At 43.3% G+C, this 15,973-nt stretch overlaps 2 protein-coding genes across 9 annotated transcripts in view; one reads left to right on the plus strand and one right to left on the minus strand.

Annotated features, from left to right (window-relative positions):
* The window catches only part of RNFT2 (ring finger protein, transmembrane 2), a 34,737-nt gene extending 25,676 nt beyond the window's left edge, over window positions 1–9,061 (minus strand). For 3 of the 8 annotated variants that reach the window (XR_011729654.1, XR_011729655.1, XM_071762975.1), the window contains exons 1-5: window positions 8,216–8,538; window positions 7,065–7,545; window positions 3,808–4,286; window positions 2,706–2,782; window positions 1,055–1,155 (exon numbers count right to left, since the gene is read on the minus strand). Coding sequence is in view for 1 of the 8 variants with exons in the window: in XM_071762975.1 (XP_071619076.1) it covers window positions 1,055–1,155; window positions 2,706–2,782; window positions 3,808–4,286; window positions 7,065–7,147 (740 nt within the window). In the remaining 7 variants the exon portion in view is untranslated. Of the gene's footprint in view, window positions 1–1,054; window positions 1,156–2,705; window positions 2,783–3,807; window positions 4,287–7,064; window positions 7,546–8,215; window positions 8,541–9,007 lie in introns of those variants that run through there. The other 5 variants (XR_011729659.1, XR_011729656.1, XR_011729658.1 and 2 more) reach the window with 4 other exon arrangements.
* A 15-nt stretch (window positions 9,062–9,076) lies between these two features.
* Window positions 9,077–15,462, plus strand: SPRING1 (SREBF pathway regulator in golgi 1). Its single transcript, XM_071762976.1, has 5 exons — window positions 9,077–9,380; window positions 9,959–10,115; window positions 11,372–11,523; window positions 12,006–12,119; window positions 13,116–15,462. Exons 1-5 carry the CDS (start codon window positions 9,270–9,272, stop codon window positions 13,197–13,199), a joined length of 618 nt encoding a protein of 205 aa, XP_071619077.1. The 5' UTR covers window positions 9,077–9,269; the 3' UTR covers window positions 13,200–15,462.
* Window positions 15,463–15,973: the final 511 nt, after the last annotated feature.

A 15,973-nucleotide genomic window follows, 5' to 3' on the forward strand; every position in this document is an offset into this window, starting at 1 on the left:
TTTCTCAACTGTCCCCCTTTCTAGAAGCATTTACATGTGCAGCTTTCCAGTCATCAGGACACCAGAGTTGAGGGCAGACCTTGACTCTTCTGCTGTGTACACAGCATTGGTGGCAAGAAGAAGCAGGGAAGCAATGGAATAAGTGACAGAAAAAAACATACCTGAGAGCCATCTAGCCACAAGCCAACTGATGCAGGTTACACATATTTGAACTTCAAATTGAAAATATAAATCCCCCTCAGTAGGACAAATAAAATCTCCATTAGGAAGATAATACCTAAGGTTTTAGCTACTGATATCAAAACTTTCTCAAGTAACAGGGTTTGATATTGCTCCATTTCTTCCAATTTACTCTTCTACCACCACCTTGGTTAAGTTCTGTATCTTTGCTTCCCATCTGTTTTTCATGCCTGCTGTATAATGTGCAGAGATAATACTAAACCAAATCTGTAAGTACCAACTTCTCTGTACTTGAGAACTGCTTTAGTCAGAATTCTAAAGTGGAAAGAAAGTGGAGGCCACCTTAATTACCTCTGATCCAAATGCCTCCAAGCCCTGAGAATACTGAAGTAAAACAATATTTCACCTCTGGTTTACCTCCTGTAATAGACTCAAATGTTGATTGAAGAGAAAAAAAAAATTACAGAAAGAAGAAAATTGGTGGGTCAGTTTTTTATCTTCTTCTAATACCTGCTTTTTATGTTCAGTCACAGGGGTCAAAATGGAAATTCAGAAGTCCCACTATGCAAAAGTATCCATCCTGCTTCAGTGCAGAAGCAAACAGCAAGGGTACATATTTCAAGCAGCAGCTCTGTAGTACATGCCCACATCCTGGCCCATTTAGACCCTGGTTATGTCATTTATAGAACATCCCACTTGTAGAAAAAATGCACACATTCTTTTCCTCCCCTGAAAAGTACTACAAAGATGTAGCAAGGCCATCAGATACCTTAAGTATGCCCACTTCCTCTAGTGTGGGGAAAAATAGGCTTCCCTCTTTCTCTCCCTGGCAATTATCACCTGCTACCACATGTACAATGCACATTTTACTCACCTGTTGTACAGTTGTTGAGAGCTGAATGTGTAAAGCAAGTACAAGGTGTTTCCAGTGAGGAAGGCCAGAATCCACAAGACAACCAGCACTGACCTCTTCTCCTGAGCAAGAAAAAGAAGTGAAGATAAATTAAAACCCTCAAGGGTTACACTGAGCCTTCAGTTGTTGAACAGCAATGCAAGACCACCCCAGGGGACACAAATATGCAACTAAGTGGTCAATAATTAGTTTATTTACATGGGATTATGACTCACAAATAGGCTGCTAGGTAAAGACATCTATAAACACAAGCAGAAATGGCTCTCCCTCCATCTTTTCAAATAAAGCAACTTCAGAGAAATTAATCAAAATACACAGGTGAAAATGACAGTCTTACTCGCAGTACATAATTTTCAAGCCTGGGATCTTTCTTGGGACTTCTAAATTCTTCTGATATTTAAAATGCAGTTTGACAAGCAAATTAAAAAAAAGTTCCATATATTGTACCACAGTTCTGAGCTGTCACCTGTTTGGAATGACACTTCATCAAAGTGGTGTTCTACAAATAGCTCCAAAGTCACCCAGAAGAAGGCTTAGCTCAATCAAATGTAACATAACCCATCACTACATGGAGCACATATGAATGTCACCTGAGTGCATGGAGGTTCCAGAACATGCATTTTTGATTGAAGAAATAATTAAAGGTCAAAAGAAGTGCAAATTTTGCATTTCAGAAGACACAAAACATTATAAACAGAAGCTGGATGGCAGAAGATCTTGTCCTGGGTCTTGGCCTGGTGTAATTTTGGAGAGTAAATTTTACTCCTGGGAGGAGGAAAAAACCCAGCATTTTTCTTGTGAGCTGATTTATTAAGAAAATAGCTCTTTGTAGCTCTTCAACAGCTAGGGATGTTAGGCTGAGATTTAAAGCAGATAGATTAAGGGGCACACTGCTGGAAAGGCAGAGGTGCAAAGTGCAAGGCAACAGCAATCTGTTACATGATTGTGCAATTTATCTGTTCATTCAGCATTGTATCACATTAATTCTACTGCTGCTGCTAGACACACTTGTGCCACCCATCTCATTTTTACATAGGAACAATTCTAGTCTTGTGCTTTTTGTGCTGTTGAAGTGTTTTGCTGGCACTGAAGATCTAAATCTGATTATCTTATCTGAAGACCTGAAAAGATCTGCTGGTTTCTTTGTATTCCAAGCATATTATCAACAGAGCATCATAAAGATACTAACAAGCAATACATCTACAAAATCCTGCAGCTGAACACCTCAAAATATTATCTAAATGCTAACATATTAAATCTCATCATTAGTAAAACACGTCAGCACCTCTTGCTGTACATCATGGGAAACTAAGGAGCAGAGAAGTGTTTGAAGATCCACTGCTGGTCAGTGGCAGAGCCAGAAGCAGATTGCAATATCCTTGACTTTTCCTCTCTGTGTTTTATTACACTTTCAGGATGGAAACTGTGGGAGAGCATCACTGTGGAGAAGTAGGGAAGAGGACGTGGGGGTGTGGTACTGGTATTCTGACAGATCTGTGCCCTCATAATGGCAGTCATTGCCACATTGCTGAAGAAGGTTCAACATGGGCATTGTTTTGTGTACAAAGAGCAATGTTTTGGGGGATGTAAGGGCACAAGATGCTGTACCCACCTTCAGAGCAACTTGCTCTCGCAGTGTGGAGTTGGCGTAAGCGAAGGTGCTGGCCATGCCGATGCAGACAGCAATCCCTGCAGGGCAAGACAAAAGCAGAGGGTGGGACAGAGGCAGGGGGTCTCCAGTCCTCAGCCAGCTGATGTCAGCAGCTCAAGCTCAGACACAAAGTTACTGGGTGACATGCTGGATGCACTGGGAATTCAAATACCTAGGTGGCTATAAAGCAGGGGAGTTTGGACCTGTATGAAGTTCAAACAAAGTTCAAACTCAGGCTAAATGAAGATGAAGCCACTGCAGTCAGCAGTTGCCTCCCAGCCCAATACAGCTGGTCCTAATGTCAGGTTCAGGGCTGCAAGCTGTGGCTGCATTGTGCAAACAGAACTCAAGTAGATGACAGTATTACACCAGCAGCTTAGCAGCTCAGGGAGGACAAGGCACACTATCAAAACCATATAGGATACCAGGTCCAAAGAGCAAGATGTTGCAGGCACAAATCAGTACCTGGGAATACTGGCAGAGCAGTAAGTGGATTAAACTCAAGTTTCCCTGGGATAATAATCTCGACATATTACTCCCAGAAAGAATAAGGATGGTCAGACATGTCACTCATAGAATTTCATAGAAAGAGAAGGATTAAATTAATAGATTTTACATAACCTCTGAGGGCTTGAAATACTCAGGTACCATCTTTCCAGCTATATAACTGTCTCATCTCACTGAACCCTTCTGAGGTACACCAAAGCCTCTGCCAGTCACCAGTGTAAGCTCTCCCCATCTCTCCCAGAGAGAGGTCTGTGGGAGAAGTTATGGTAACATCCTCAGCCCCTCCAGGAATGTTGAGGAGAGATTTGGAATAGGAACATAACTGATCTTCCACAGGTCAGGACAGGAAAGAGATGGGACTGATAAAGATGAAAACAGCTTGGACTGAAAACAGGCTGAATTTATTAAATGTGTTATCCTACACATTTGAGTATGTCCCCTTCATGCTCGACTCCCTCTAGACACTGTCATGTGGATAATGTATCAGACACCCTTATGACAAAGCTTCCTAAATGCACTCTGAGGCACTTGCAATCCAAAAGGGACAGGTGCTTACCAAGCTTGTGCTGGAAACAAACTTTAGCCAGGAGGATCAAGATGAAGGGAAGTCCCTTCTGCAGCCAGCCAATCACAGCTTTTAACTCTGACAGAGCTGGGGCTGGAGTGCCAGCCTGTTCCTCACTGCCTTCCTCAGCATGCCCGTGACGGTCCCCTCCTGCCATGTGCAGCAGAGATGAGCCCCGGTGGTGGCCGTGGTGGAAATGGTGGGAGGGCTGCCTGTGGTGAAAGGGGGCTCCTTCTGCACGACTGCTGCCTTCCTCCCGAGGGGCTGGCATCTGAATGAAGACCTCTCCACCTCCTGCTGAAGAGCCCAGAACCAAACCTGACTGGAATGGTGTGGCTGTGATGGTGCCCGAGGGGATGCCTGCCAGGCCTGAGAACAGCTGCTGTGGTGAGGAGGCTTCAGCCTTCAGACTTTCAAAAACTCCACTTTCATCCACGCTGGTTTCAGAACTGACTGTCTGGCTCCGGTTTCTTGCAGGGGAAGGGGATGAAAGAAAAGTGATTAAACAACAATGAGTGCCACAGAACTTCACAGGCTTTTTGCCCCATCCTGACTGTCGTCATTTAAGAGTTCCTCACATCCTGTCAGAGTACACAGGTCTCCAGACCACAGATGCTTTTCCCTCTATTTTCTGTTGGAAAGTCACACTTTCAGAACCAGTAACCAGACTCCTGGAGATAAGATCAAAATAACTGATCAAAACCACCCTTTCCTTTATCTAAGGAACACAGTTCCCATAGAATCCCTTTACTTTTGGAGGAACCAAAGAAATAACCCATCTGAAATGAAATGCAACACCTTTTATAATGATTTTAAGTTTTAAAGGAAAACACACAATTTCCCATGTAACTTAACAAAGCACAACCAAGACAGGTCACATTATACACAGAAAAAATTAATCAAACTAACTCAAAGAAATGACCTACTCCCAAAACTTCTGTCTTTATTTAGGGATGGTTGCTACTTGCCTACTGATGAATAACACAAACAAGAGACAGAATCAGTTGGGGAAGAGAAGAATTGAGAGCTGTTTTCATGCTTTTTGGCACAACAAATACGTGAATTATATGCTCAAGAGTCAAGAGAAATTGTTTTATTTTTATATGCTCAGTACATTGGACATGGATGTACTCAAATTACTGGGCACTTTACAGAATTAGACCTGGTGCTAGTTCTTTCCTGAGCTTTTTGGGTCATAGCCAGATTCCAAAAAGAAAGTTATAAACATCTTTGTCCTAATACTGGAAGACAATAAACCTTCTTTGCCTGAAATCACTACTGTGGTAATGCAATGAAAACATGTACAGTTTAGGTGACAGGGAACAACACAAGTAATGAGTATAACAATCATTAGGCAAGAAAAGTTTGGCTGACAGCAAATAGCTCTCCAACCTGAAAAAGGAGAGTAAAGAACAAAGAAAGATCAGGAAGAGGCAAAGCCCACAAATAATGCATGTTGCAGAGCTTTGGTCTCTCTTTATTTGAATCCTTGGAGATCTCTAACTTTAGAAATAGTGGTCACAAGCTAAGATAGCACATACAGCCACATTCAGGGCCCTTAACCCTCTCTTTCCCATGGGTTCAGAAGCCTCCCTAGACCTCTTACAGGGCACAGAGTATTGCCTTGCACCTCTCTCTGGAGACAGCTTCAAGCCTCCCTGGGCACACCTTCCCACTCAGTGAACTCCTAATAAGGCTTCTTAAAGCTACACCCCATTCCCAATGTCTCTCCATAGGCTCCAGCAAGGAATCAAGTCACCAAGACACTGCACACCCCTTTTTGTTTCAAAATATCAATCAAATGGATCTTGGATATTACAACTAACATTACAATTCAGGGATGTATACACAAGACAGGAACATGATGTGACAGTACTTAACCTCTGGGAACACAACAAACAAATTGGGTGGAACCCAGTGTTACAGATAAAGACACAAATATTGTTTGTTGTAATACTACCAGGATACATGACTACACTTTCAGCAGGAAGGGATTATTCAGGGATATGTTTAAAACCAAATAAACAAGGATGGAATTGAGATCCTGCTGAAGTTAAGAGAAGTGAAGACCAGTGGCAACAACATTTCATTCTAGTTAGAAAACCTCCAGCCTGTGTTACTTAAAATATGTATTTACTCTTTTAAAAGCCAGAAGCATTTATAAAAGACAATTGACATTACTTTGCCTATCTTTTGCACTCAAGAAGAGACACCTATCCTGAATATACTTTGACCACTCAAAAGATCTCAAAGTGCCTTACAAGTTGGATCAGACTCAAGAGAGCTCTACACTGCAGATAAGAGGACCTTATACAACATCTTACATGCCTCTCAAGCCTCAGGTTTGCCTTCTGTTATAAAACCCACAGGCTGCACTGAGGCTTCAGCAGCATTACATGGAACAAGTTAAAGATGGGTTTCTTTTCCCTTGAAATTAAGGGTGGTACCTTCCTAGAAGTGGTCATGACTTCAAGCTTCAACTAAGAACTACTTAGAGACTGCTTGGGATATGATCTTTCTTACAATCTCAGCTCAGCCAGAGCAACTAAATTCATTAGTTCCATCTTTGTCTTAGAGTAATTAGATCAGTTTCTTCTTTATAAAAAAAACCTCAAGCTCTAACCATAAGAAAGCACAAGGGAATATTTAGTACCAGAACAACAAGAGTGGCAAGCCTCCCTTGCTGATGTTATAATTACAGAAGTGAATTAGAGGTATTATACTTATAAATATTCACATATATTAAGCTAGATACGGATTCTGGATGGAGAATGTAGATACAGATGTAGATAAAGCTGTAAAGGATCACCTGAGATCTTTATGAAATACTAAGTCAGTCATTGGGAGCTTCAGACCCCAAAGCCGACTTTTTACATCCCTTAGTAAGAGCAGTATAAACAGCCTCTGCCCTTACAAATTGATAGTGCTCAGGATCCCCATGAGACTCTGCCATGAGTCTCTCTTCTAGAGCTCAAAAATCCCCTGCCTATGCTAAGCCAGCTGTCTCCACATGTGCCACACTTAGTCATGGAACCCGAGACACTGTGGTTGGTAGCAGTCAGTAACAGACAGGGAGAAAAGCAAATCTGTCTCTAAACTCCAGCAAAAAGCCTGGCCTCACTTCATGCACAGGAAACATATGCTGTTCCCACTTCTGAGCTTTCATCTTCTGCAACACACCGTGCTCTTAAATCAGAGCATTCCCCTCTGGAGAGGAAAATGGGGGGAAAAGTAGGAAAAAGATTTACCTTTCAGGGGGAACGCTGTCGGTGAGGCTGCTGTGCCGTCTCTGCATTTTCCTCAAAACCTTAAAACACAACACGCTCAACATGAACGTTGTGGGTCAACAGTTCCCAGAGTGACTGCTAACAAAGGCCCACAGAGTCAGAGGGCTGTGGAACCCACTCAGCTAGTGACATGGCTGGCATAAATCATCCATTTCTCTGAAAGAGCCCATTAAGCTTGCATTTGGCTCTTGGTACACTTGCAAAGAAACAACTTTCACCTGGCAGTGGGAAGCAGAGGTGCAGTGTTCCCCCAGCAGGGCAGAACTGGTCAAACCCCCTTCTGCAGTGTCTGGCAGGCACAAGGAGTGTACAGCTGGGTAAGGAATGTTCTGATAAGGAACTAATAGAGTAGCTCTTGATGCGACATGTGAATCAACATACACTCTCTGGGAATGACATCTCTTCTTCCTCCTCTGAAGAAACTTTGGTTTGTAGAGTGAAACTGAGAGATAAAAAAGGAAAAAAAAATTGTATCAACAAAAAGTGCAATCAGGTCATGCTTATTATTTTATATAAGCAACCCATTCCTTTTAAACAACAAAAATGCCATCAGTAAACTGCACAATGGTCACAAATAATATGCAAAAGACCACAACTTCTTGCTCCACTCATTCTGGAATTGTTAGCATACACAAAGTTCTGATGAAATGGTCATAACAGACTGACCTCTGCAGGCAGAGCTGACCCCCTTGTGGACAGCTCAAGGGGCAATGTTTATGAAGAAAAGTGTTCCTATGCTACAAGCTGAGAGCTAGAGTCAGTGTACAGTGTACTCTGAAACTTGGAAAATCCTTCACTCCCCTCTAGATCTTCAGAAGCCCCCTAGATTATAATGTGGAGTGAAATCATGTTGCAAAATGACATGCATCTCTGTGGGGAGACACTTGTTCTCCTGGCATCACCCACGAAGGGGACAGTGACATGAATACTTAGTAGTGGAGACACAGGACTTTGTGAGATGTAATAACCTTTTCTGCCCAGAGTCCTGCAGATTTAAGGTAAAATTTACATAGGCTTGGTTCCAAAAAGCACTCAGCTTCAATACTGTTTGAGTCTGCTTTTCTGGATTAGGAGTTTTCATCTTGCAACACTTGGATATATTTTAACAGTACCTTAACAACAGGTTTAACCAGAAGTGCAAGGTGCCACAGTGGGAAAGAGAGAAACTCAAGAGACTGCAGATATCTCATACACAGAGTCCTTCAGATAATCCAAGATGGTGCAGATTTCAAACTCATCACGGGTACTTCATGCTGTATGACTGTGAGGTTCCTGGATCACAGTACTCAGACGGGTGCATCTGTAAGAAGCACACACAGAAGAGTCATCTTCACTCTAGCACAGGGTGTTTCACCTCTCCATCTCCTTGGGAAAGACAAGAGTGGAGCAGGAACCCTTGGTGCTTCATCCCCTGCACGTCCCGACACGGCCTTGGCTCCTGCAGCCCTGCCCACTGCACCGGGCAGGACTCTGCCCTCCTCTCTATACACACACACACACGTGTGTGGCAGACACGCACATACACATAAATGTATCTACACACAGAGAGATATATACGTATACGTAGATATTTATACATGTATATAAACCTACATAATATATATGTATATTTTAATATTATTTTTATTATATTAAAATGTATATATAAATATATATAGATATTTCTTTATAAATACAGCTGTATACATTCCCAGACACGTATGCACACAGAGAGACACAGGTGAGGCCTTCTTTTCCCCAGATTTGTCGGGGAAGGGGATCCCGCCGGAGGATGTGGCCAATGCCCCAGCGGGGCTGGAGTCACCCGGCTCTCGGGACCGGCGAGCCGAGCCCGCTCCACTCCAGCCCAGCCCAGCCCAACCCGGCCCGGCCCTGCTCCGGAGGCCTCTTCCCCCGGTACCTACCCGTGCGGGCCCCGCTCCCGGTACCGCCCCCTCCGCACACGCACATCGGCGGCTTCCGCCTCCTGCTCCCCGCGGAAGCGGTTGTGCCGCGCACTCGAGGTGCTGGTGCGGAGCCGCTCGGGTGGGCGCTGCCCCGGTTCGTTCCCTCTTTTCTCTCCGCCGGTGATGCTGGCTCAGTGCTTCCTCCGCCCGTCCTCTCCTTCCCCGCGGCGGGGGGCGGTGGGCTGAGGGCCCGGCCCCCGGTCCCTGGTCCCGGGCCGCCATGGTGCCCTGGGGAGCGGTGCTGTGGCGGCGGCTGCTGAGGAAGCGCTGGGTCCTCGGTGTCGTTTTCGGGCTCTCTCTCGTCTACTTTCTCACCAGCACCTTCAAGCAGGTCAGTGCCCTCCCCGGTGTCCCCGTCCCGCTGCTGGCAGGGGGTGCGGCCCCGGTGCGGGAACGATTGAAACATCCCTTTCCCTGGGGTAACTTCTGGTTTCCAAGTGCGGTCACCGAGCTCCTGGGTTTTGTAAAAATTACGCCGTAATCATGAAAGAGCTTTAAACAGTAGTGTCTGGCACTGCATTTGGTAGTAATGCAGTGAACCAAAGCTGGAAGATAAAAATCTCGAAGGGATGTGATTATGCTGGTGTAGTATCTTTTTGAGCTGTATTTCCGCTAGCAAAGAACATCAAAAAGAGACGTATGTGTTCCTATAGTTATTTAATATACAGTATGCTAGTTCTGCAGTCGTAATAACTGAGTTTGGCTGTTAGCTGATCCTGTGTTGATCTCAAATACCCCCGTTTTACAGAATTATGCTGTGCATAGCAAATAGTAAGCCCCTGCAAGTAATGTGTTCCTTACTCCCCTGACACGTGTGGATTTATCACTACCAGCGCTTTTAATTGTGGCAAAAGCACCGACATCAGAAGGAACTTTCCCGTTTGGTTACGTTGTGGTCTTTCCCTGCAGGAAGAAAGGATGGTGAGGGATCGGAATCTCCTCCAAGTGCAAGAGCAGGAGCAGCCGATCATGTGGAAGGTGAAGTTCAGTTCGGGGAACAGCAGTCAGCTGAGTAACCAGTGCAGGAACTCTGTGCAGGGGAAGCTCCTCATCACGGATGAACTGGGTACACTTGATACTACATGTATTCTGCCTCTTGTAGTGTCTAATGCTGCTTTGCCTGTCTGATTGCTGATGATGCTGCAAAGTAACAACTGCTCCTTATTAAGGCGTTTTTACTGCACAGCCTCAGCTGTTGGCTTTTTATCCTCAGACTGGGTTAATTTTGCTGTGGCTGCAGACTCTGCTGATCTGATGCTGTGCACAGCTGGCTGGGATCCAGCCGGGCTCAGGTCAGGCATGACACTTTCTGAGCATGGCTGTGTTGTTTCCAGGACCACCATGGAGTCAGAGAACTCCAGTTACCTTTGCAAAGCACTCAGATGTTGAGTCCTGCTCAATTTAGTGTGGTTGCTTGCAGAGCCATTTGTATCTCCCTGCAGTGCATTCCTACTGTCAGGTATGGTAGGGAGAGGAAACCTGATTGGTCTTGTAGGGAGGCAGCTCAGAACTGATATAATTAGGGCTGAGTCACAGTTAACAAGCTCATCTGACCCTTGTAAACACAAGGATATCTCTTGCAGGTTCTCAACCACTTCTTTTAACTGTAGGGAGCCTTTCCTTCCCTGCATGTATGTTATCCTAGTGTGCTTGTTCCTCAGACACTGGAGCTTTCCTGACCAGAAATTAAGGCTGTAGAAAACCCAGATCTTCTTTTAAAAAATTCATCTTTCCCACCTTTGAGAGGAAATTCTGCGACCATCAATATTAAATGTAGCACTGTCTGAATTATGCTTACTCCTGATTCACTAAAGTCTCTAAAATCACAGTTTTCATAGGAATGGACACTGTGGTTCTGTACTGTTAAGGATTCCTCTCTACATTGAATGCAGCTGTCCTGCATGGTTAAATCTTAAATCTCTTTGTATTGAACTGTAAGGAGAGTTAACCACCTGTAGACCAGTTTAAAGAACACATCAGTTTTCTCAGTACCATCATCACCAATCACCTTTCCCCTTCCAGTCACAACAATGAATTATACCACAAAGAAATCAGAACTTAAATACTCCTATTGTAGATATGCCATATCAAAGTAAGTACATAATAGTTGTGCAGATAAAACCAGGCTGTTGTGAAACTCAGCTCTATGTCCCATGTCAGTTCAAGGAATTATTAGTTAGCACTTAAGTGAAATTGAGAGGGCATCATAATCCACTAAATGGTTAATAAACCTCTTCTTGAGTAATGTGATCTTTACTATAGATTTCTATAGAAGATAAAAAGGAATACACTTTGTCAGTCGTTACTGGTTTTGTTTTTCAGGCTACATCTGTGAGAGGAAGGACCTGCTGGTAAATGGCTGTTGTAATGTCAACGTGCCCCACACGAAGCTGTACAGCTGTGACAGCTGCCTGCCCAATGGCTGCTGCAGTGTCTACGAGTACTGTGTTTCCTGTTGCCTGCAGCCCAGCAAGGTACATTCACTTTCTTCTGCTTTCCAGGTGTTGTCAGGTTCCTCTGTGGCTAAAAGTGCTTCTTTGTGAGGAGCTTTTTCCTTAGAGGGGACAGTTCCTTTTCTTGGAACAATAAGGAAAACCTGCAAGGACCATATAGCAAGCTATAAAGCTGTTAAAAAATTAATCCTTCCTGCCCTTGAGAGGAAATTCTGGGACCCTTGGAAAACATTCCAGTTTTGGGGGAACTGCATTTACTGAAGGGAAATGATTGCAGAAAAGCTATTCCAGACAGTAACAGTTTTGCAATTTGCACTTCCCTGTGCTCTTCTTTAGGTTCTATTCCTACTGCTAGGGTTCCGTGATGCTTGCTAGAAATTCTACCTGGAGTTGCTTACTATTCCTCTGATACTTGGGCTATGTAGGCTAAAGTGGACTTGGATTGTATCTTGTTAAGTCCAGTGGTTTGTTTTGTCTTGACTTCTTTTTGGTAACCCCTTTAGCAACACCTTCTGGAACGCTTCCTGAACCGGGCAGCTATTGCATTCCAAAACCTCTTCATGGCAGTGGAAGATCGCTTTGAGTTGTGTCTGGCAAAATGTAGGACTTCATCACAGGTAAGATGCAAGTACATCTCAAAGGCTCAGAAATGGAAAACAAGACCTGAAAGGTGCCATGGGAGAACAGGGCTTGGGCCCGTGAGTGTCTGGTTTGTTGTGTGTGCATGCACCCAGGCATTTTCATAGATGCTGAAGCTGTGGCTGACCCCTAATTTGAGGGCAGTCCTCTGATTTGTAAAGTGACAACATCAGCACTAAATAAAAGGCCAAGTGCATATTTAGAGCAGGATGAGTTGCAAACTGCCTTTAGAAAAGAGGCACTTCACTGAAAGGAGACTAGCTGAGTTCAGTCACCAGTTAAGATCTCGTAAGGATGAGAACAGTGAGAGGTGTTCTCCTCAGCTTCAGAAGCTCTTTGCTTTATGGTACATTTTTAGGCTTTCCATATGCTGATAATCGTCTGCATATTAACCCAAAAAGTATGTTGGTTTTTTTTTTTTTTGCTTTTTAGGAACAGAAGTGAACTATTTCTTTGGTGATTTTATTCAGAGTTTTGGTCTTGGCAAGCATCAACCCTCTTAGAAAGTGCTGTTGGTGATGTCATACAGCTTGAGCATTTAATACAGCAATAGGGATGGAGTGCTAGGAAAGGACCTAGTTCCAAATATCTCTAGAGTTGTTCATTCTTATCCATAGTACCTGAATTCTAGCTTTATCAAGAAAGATGCACACATTTCAAGTATCAAATTTATTATGCCCTGCTTGCTTAGGATATTTGATGGTACTGCCTAAGCATTTATAGTTTTTTTTAAATCTATATCTGTTCCCACCTCCTGAAAAGTAGGTTCTAGGTATGGTTCAGCTTTGAAGTGCTCTAATATACCAACTGTCAGATATTGGGAGTAGTGTTGTTTGACTCCAGATGATGCTCTTATGTCCAGAAGAATTTGGGAAACTTTTTATATTAACACACTGGGTTTATGAACCTCAAGCAAGGGATATATTGTTTCAGTATGTTTGCATTGTTAAAGTCTTTCCTCCTCTTCCTGACAGAGTGTGCAGCATGAAAACACCTACAGAGATCCAATTGCAAAGTACTGCTATGGTGAATATCCCCCAGAGCTGCTGCCTGTTTGAAAGCTGCATGATCTAAGCAACAAAGGGAAGGAACTGGAGACTGGAATCCAAAAGAGCAAGACAGCAGCTGCTGCTTTACAGGAGCTCCAGTGTAAAGAGTTTATGTTATGTTAGTGCTGGGGACAAACCCAGAGGTGTGCACTGTAAATGAGAGACTCAAGTTCTCTGGGATTGAACCTTGCTCTCTTCAATTTGCTATGCACCCATTTTTGAGGACTGTACTAGAGTCCTAGTCCATTCTTTGAACACTTCCTCTCGATTTTAGCATGCACAGAAGTCAATCTTGGCTAGAAGACATCAAGAAAAATACCTAACATAGCTTTGCAGCTGCACATGGAGGTTGATTTTTATCTCTGCAGTCCAGAGACTTTCCAGAGTGACAGTAATAATTGGAGGATTTTTGCTTTTAAAGAGTAAAGCATGCCTGTTGTGCTCCTCTCTTTGGAGGACTTCGTGACATGCATGGTGTACACTGCACATGTAATTATGAATTATTTATTCATTTTTTATGGATTACTAGCTGAAAGTATTGATGCTTTTAGTTGTTGATGCCTTTCAGTCCCTGTTTTGTTGTGTCAGGTAGAAAGGATATTTTTTGATCCTAAAATTTTTTTCTTTCTTTTGTGGTTTAAAGGAACTGTATTGGGATTTGTCACTATGCTTATGTTCCTCTCAGTGAGTTTAAAGTATTCAGAACTCCAATGGAGTTGTTATTCTGTCAAAGTCCAGTAGCATGAGAGAAGAGCAGGAATCTGCCCAGGATGGGATGTTTATTTGTCTGTAAACACTTTCCTTGCTAGCCTGCAACAGTTTCCTCCAAGAGGACTCTTCCTCTTGTGAATAGCTTTCTGCTGGTTCACTTTCTGACACAGTGCTGAAGATTTGTTGGCTTGAGCTTGTCCAGGCCTTGCTAATTCAAATGTACTTCACTCCTGGTTGTGCAGGAGACAAAAGGGTGGAGTTGTTCAAGGATCTCAGTTCAATGATGTCCTTGTGCATGAAGCAATTAGAATATCAGAAGATGGCACACACCTCCTTCTGAGGATGACTGTGTTGCAGGAGTTGAACACTCATGTTTTTGAATTGCTGTTTGACATACTTGCTACTCTGGAATTTCAGTCTGATCAGAATGGCACCAGCATAGGGTTGGTTCTCCCACATTTTCTCTTGGTTCTCTAAAGCTGCAATTTAAACTGTCTGAAGCCACACAACACAGAAAATATGGGTAGAGAACCTGTAAAATCCTGACCAAATTTGTGCTCCCCCTGCAAGTCACTGGGCAAAGTCCAAGTGCTAGACAGTCCTGGGCTGTTCTTTTCTATATGCAGTGCCTCATTTCTCTCGTTTTTAGCTTGTCTCCTCCATGATTTTGACTTGGTGTGTGTGTGCTTGTTTAAAGTGATACTCGTAGTCCCTGACTGAAATAAAACAATCTACAGAGGCTTTAAAAAAAAAAAACAAACCACAAACAAACAGGCACAGTGGTAGAGTATCCTGGTGCAAAAGATCTGTAGAATGCTATTGCAATTGTATATGTGATATAAACCAGAAGCAATGTTACCAGCTATCTGATTAAAATCTACTTGCATCATTTTTGTTGTTCTTTCCCAGAAGTCATCAAGTGAGATAATGGTTCTGTCAGCAGATTCTCTTGAAAGTCTTGTTTTTTCCAAAAGCTTAAAAGCTTTAGCATTAGATGATTATCCAGCTGAAAATCCCTCTCCCCTTTGCTGCCATCCTATGGCAACTTGCTGCAGCAGATGTGATACAGTGTGAAGATGCAGTGTGAAATGCTGTCTTCAGAGGGTAGTAGAGGTTACTTTTCAGTGTTAAACAGATTCTTCACCCCTGCTCCAGCACTTCATAACTGTTTTCCTCAGGAAGGCCATCAGGTTTGGTTTATTATATCATTCCTGCTGAGATATATTCCAGCACTTCATGTTCTTGCACTTTGAGTGATAAGGTCAAGACACTGATGGCTTGCTCTTGCTTTCTTTTCTAACTTGGTATTAATTCCTTAGCAGGGCATACCACTGCTAGAAGCTGTAACTGTAAGAAATCGTGTGAACCAACCTAATCTGGGCAATGTTTGTGGAAATTCCTGTCCCATTTCTCTCCTAGAAAACCAAGATGTGATCAGAAGTGCATTGTTACCATTGGCCACTCAGTGGGACAGAAATTGCATCCTCTCTCCCTCGTTGTTGAGCTGTTCAACTAGTGTCTGTGCTATATGTTAATCATTAAAAATACATCTGTTTCAAAATAGTGCCTGTTCTCATGTTTTTCCTTGAACTACAAGGCAACTGTACCAAAATGGATATTTGAAGAATGCAGTGGAACAAGAAAGGACTCTTGACTTGAATATGTGTAATAAAGACAAGTAAGTAGAGGCAAACAGAAAGCCTATTTAATTTCAGTTGAATAAAAGAGCCTATTTGTCTTGTTGGTGCACAGAAAGATCTGTCCCTTTGCAGAAGTGGATTGAGCAGGGAAAGGGAGTGCAAATGATTGCTCTGTGTTGTGAGAAATGTCAAATCTGTGCTTCCTGGGAATGCTTCCATGTAGTTTAAGTGATGTCCATCCCTCTTGCACAAAAGCCTGGTGACTCTGTGGTTGTCAGTGGCTGGCTGACATCTCCTTTCTATTTGTCAGCTATGAGATGCAGGTTGTTGACTTGTGTTTGGCAGCAGATTTAATGAGAGCACTTGATGGAGCAACCAGCTCTGCTTATCTGCAGAGGTCAGTGCTGGGGATAATTGAATGGGTTGTGTACT

This window comes from Heliangelus exortis, chromosome 19, assembly GCF_036169615.1.
Source record: "Heliangelus exortis chromosome 19, bHelExo1.hap1, whole genome shotgun sequence".
Lineage (NCBI taxonomy): Eukaryota > Metazoa > Chordata > Aves > Apodiformes > Trochilidae > Heliangelus > Heliangelus exortis.

Coding starts and splice junctions, on each gene's coding strand:
- SPRING1 (XM_071762976.1), top strand. CDS start 9,270: ATGGTGCCCTGGGGAGCGGTGCTGTGGCGGCGGCTGCTGAGGAAGCGC. Junction 10,116..11,371: donor CCTCATCACGGATGAACTGG/GTACACTTGATA, acceptor TTTGTTTTTCAG/GCTACATCTGTGAGAGGAAG. Junction 12,120..13,115: donor AATGTAGGACTTCATCACAG/GTAAGATGCAAG, acceptor TCTTCCTGACAG/AGTGTGCAGCATGAAAACAC.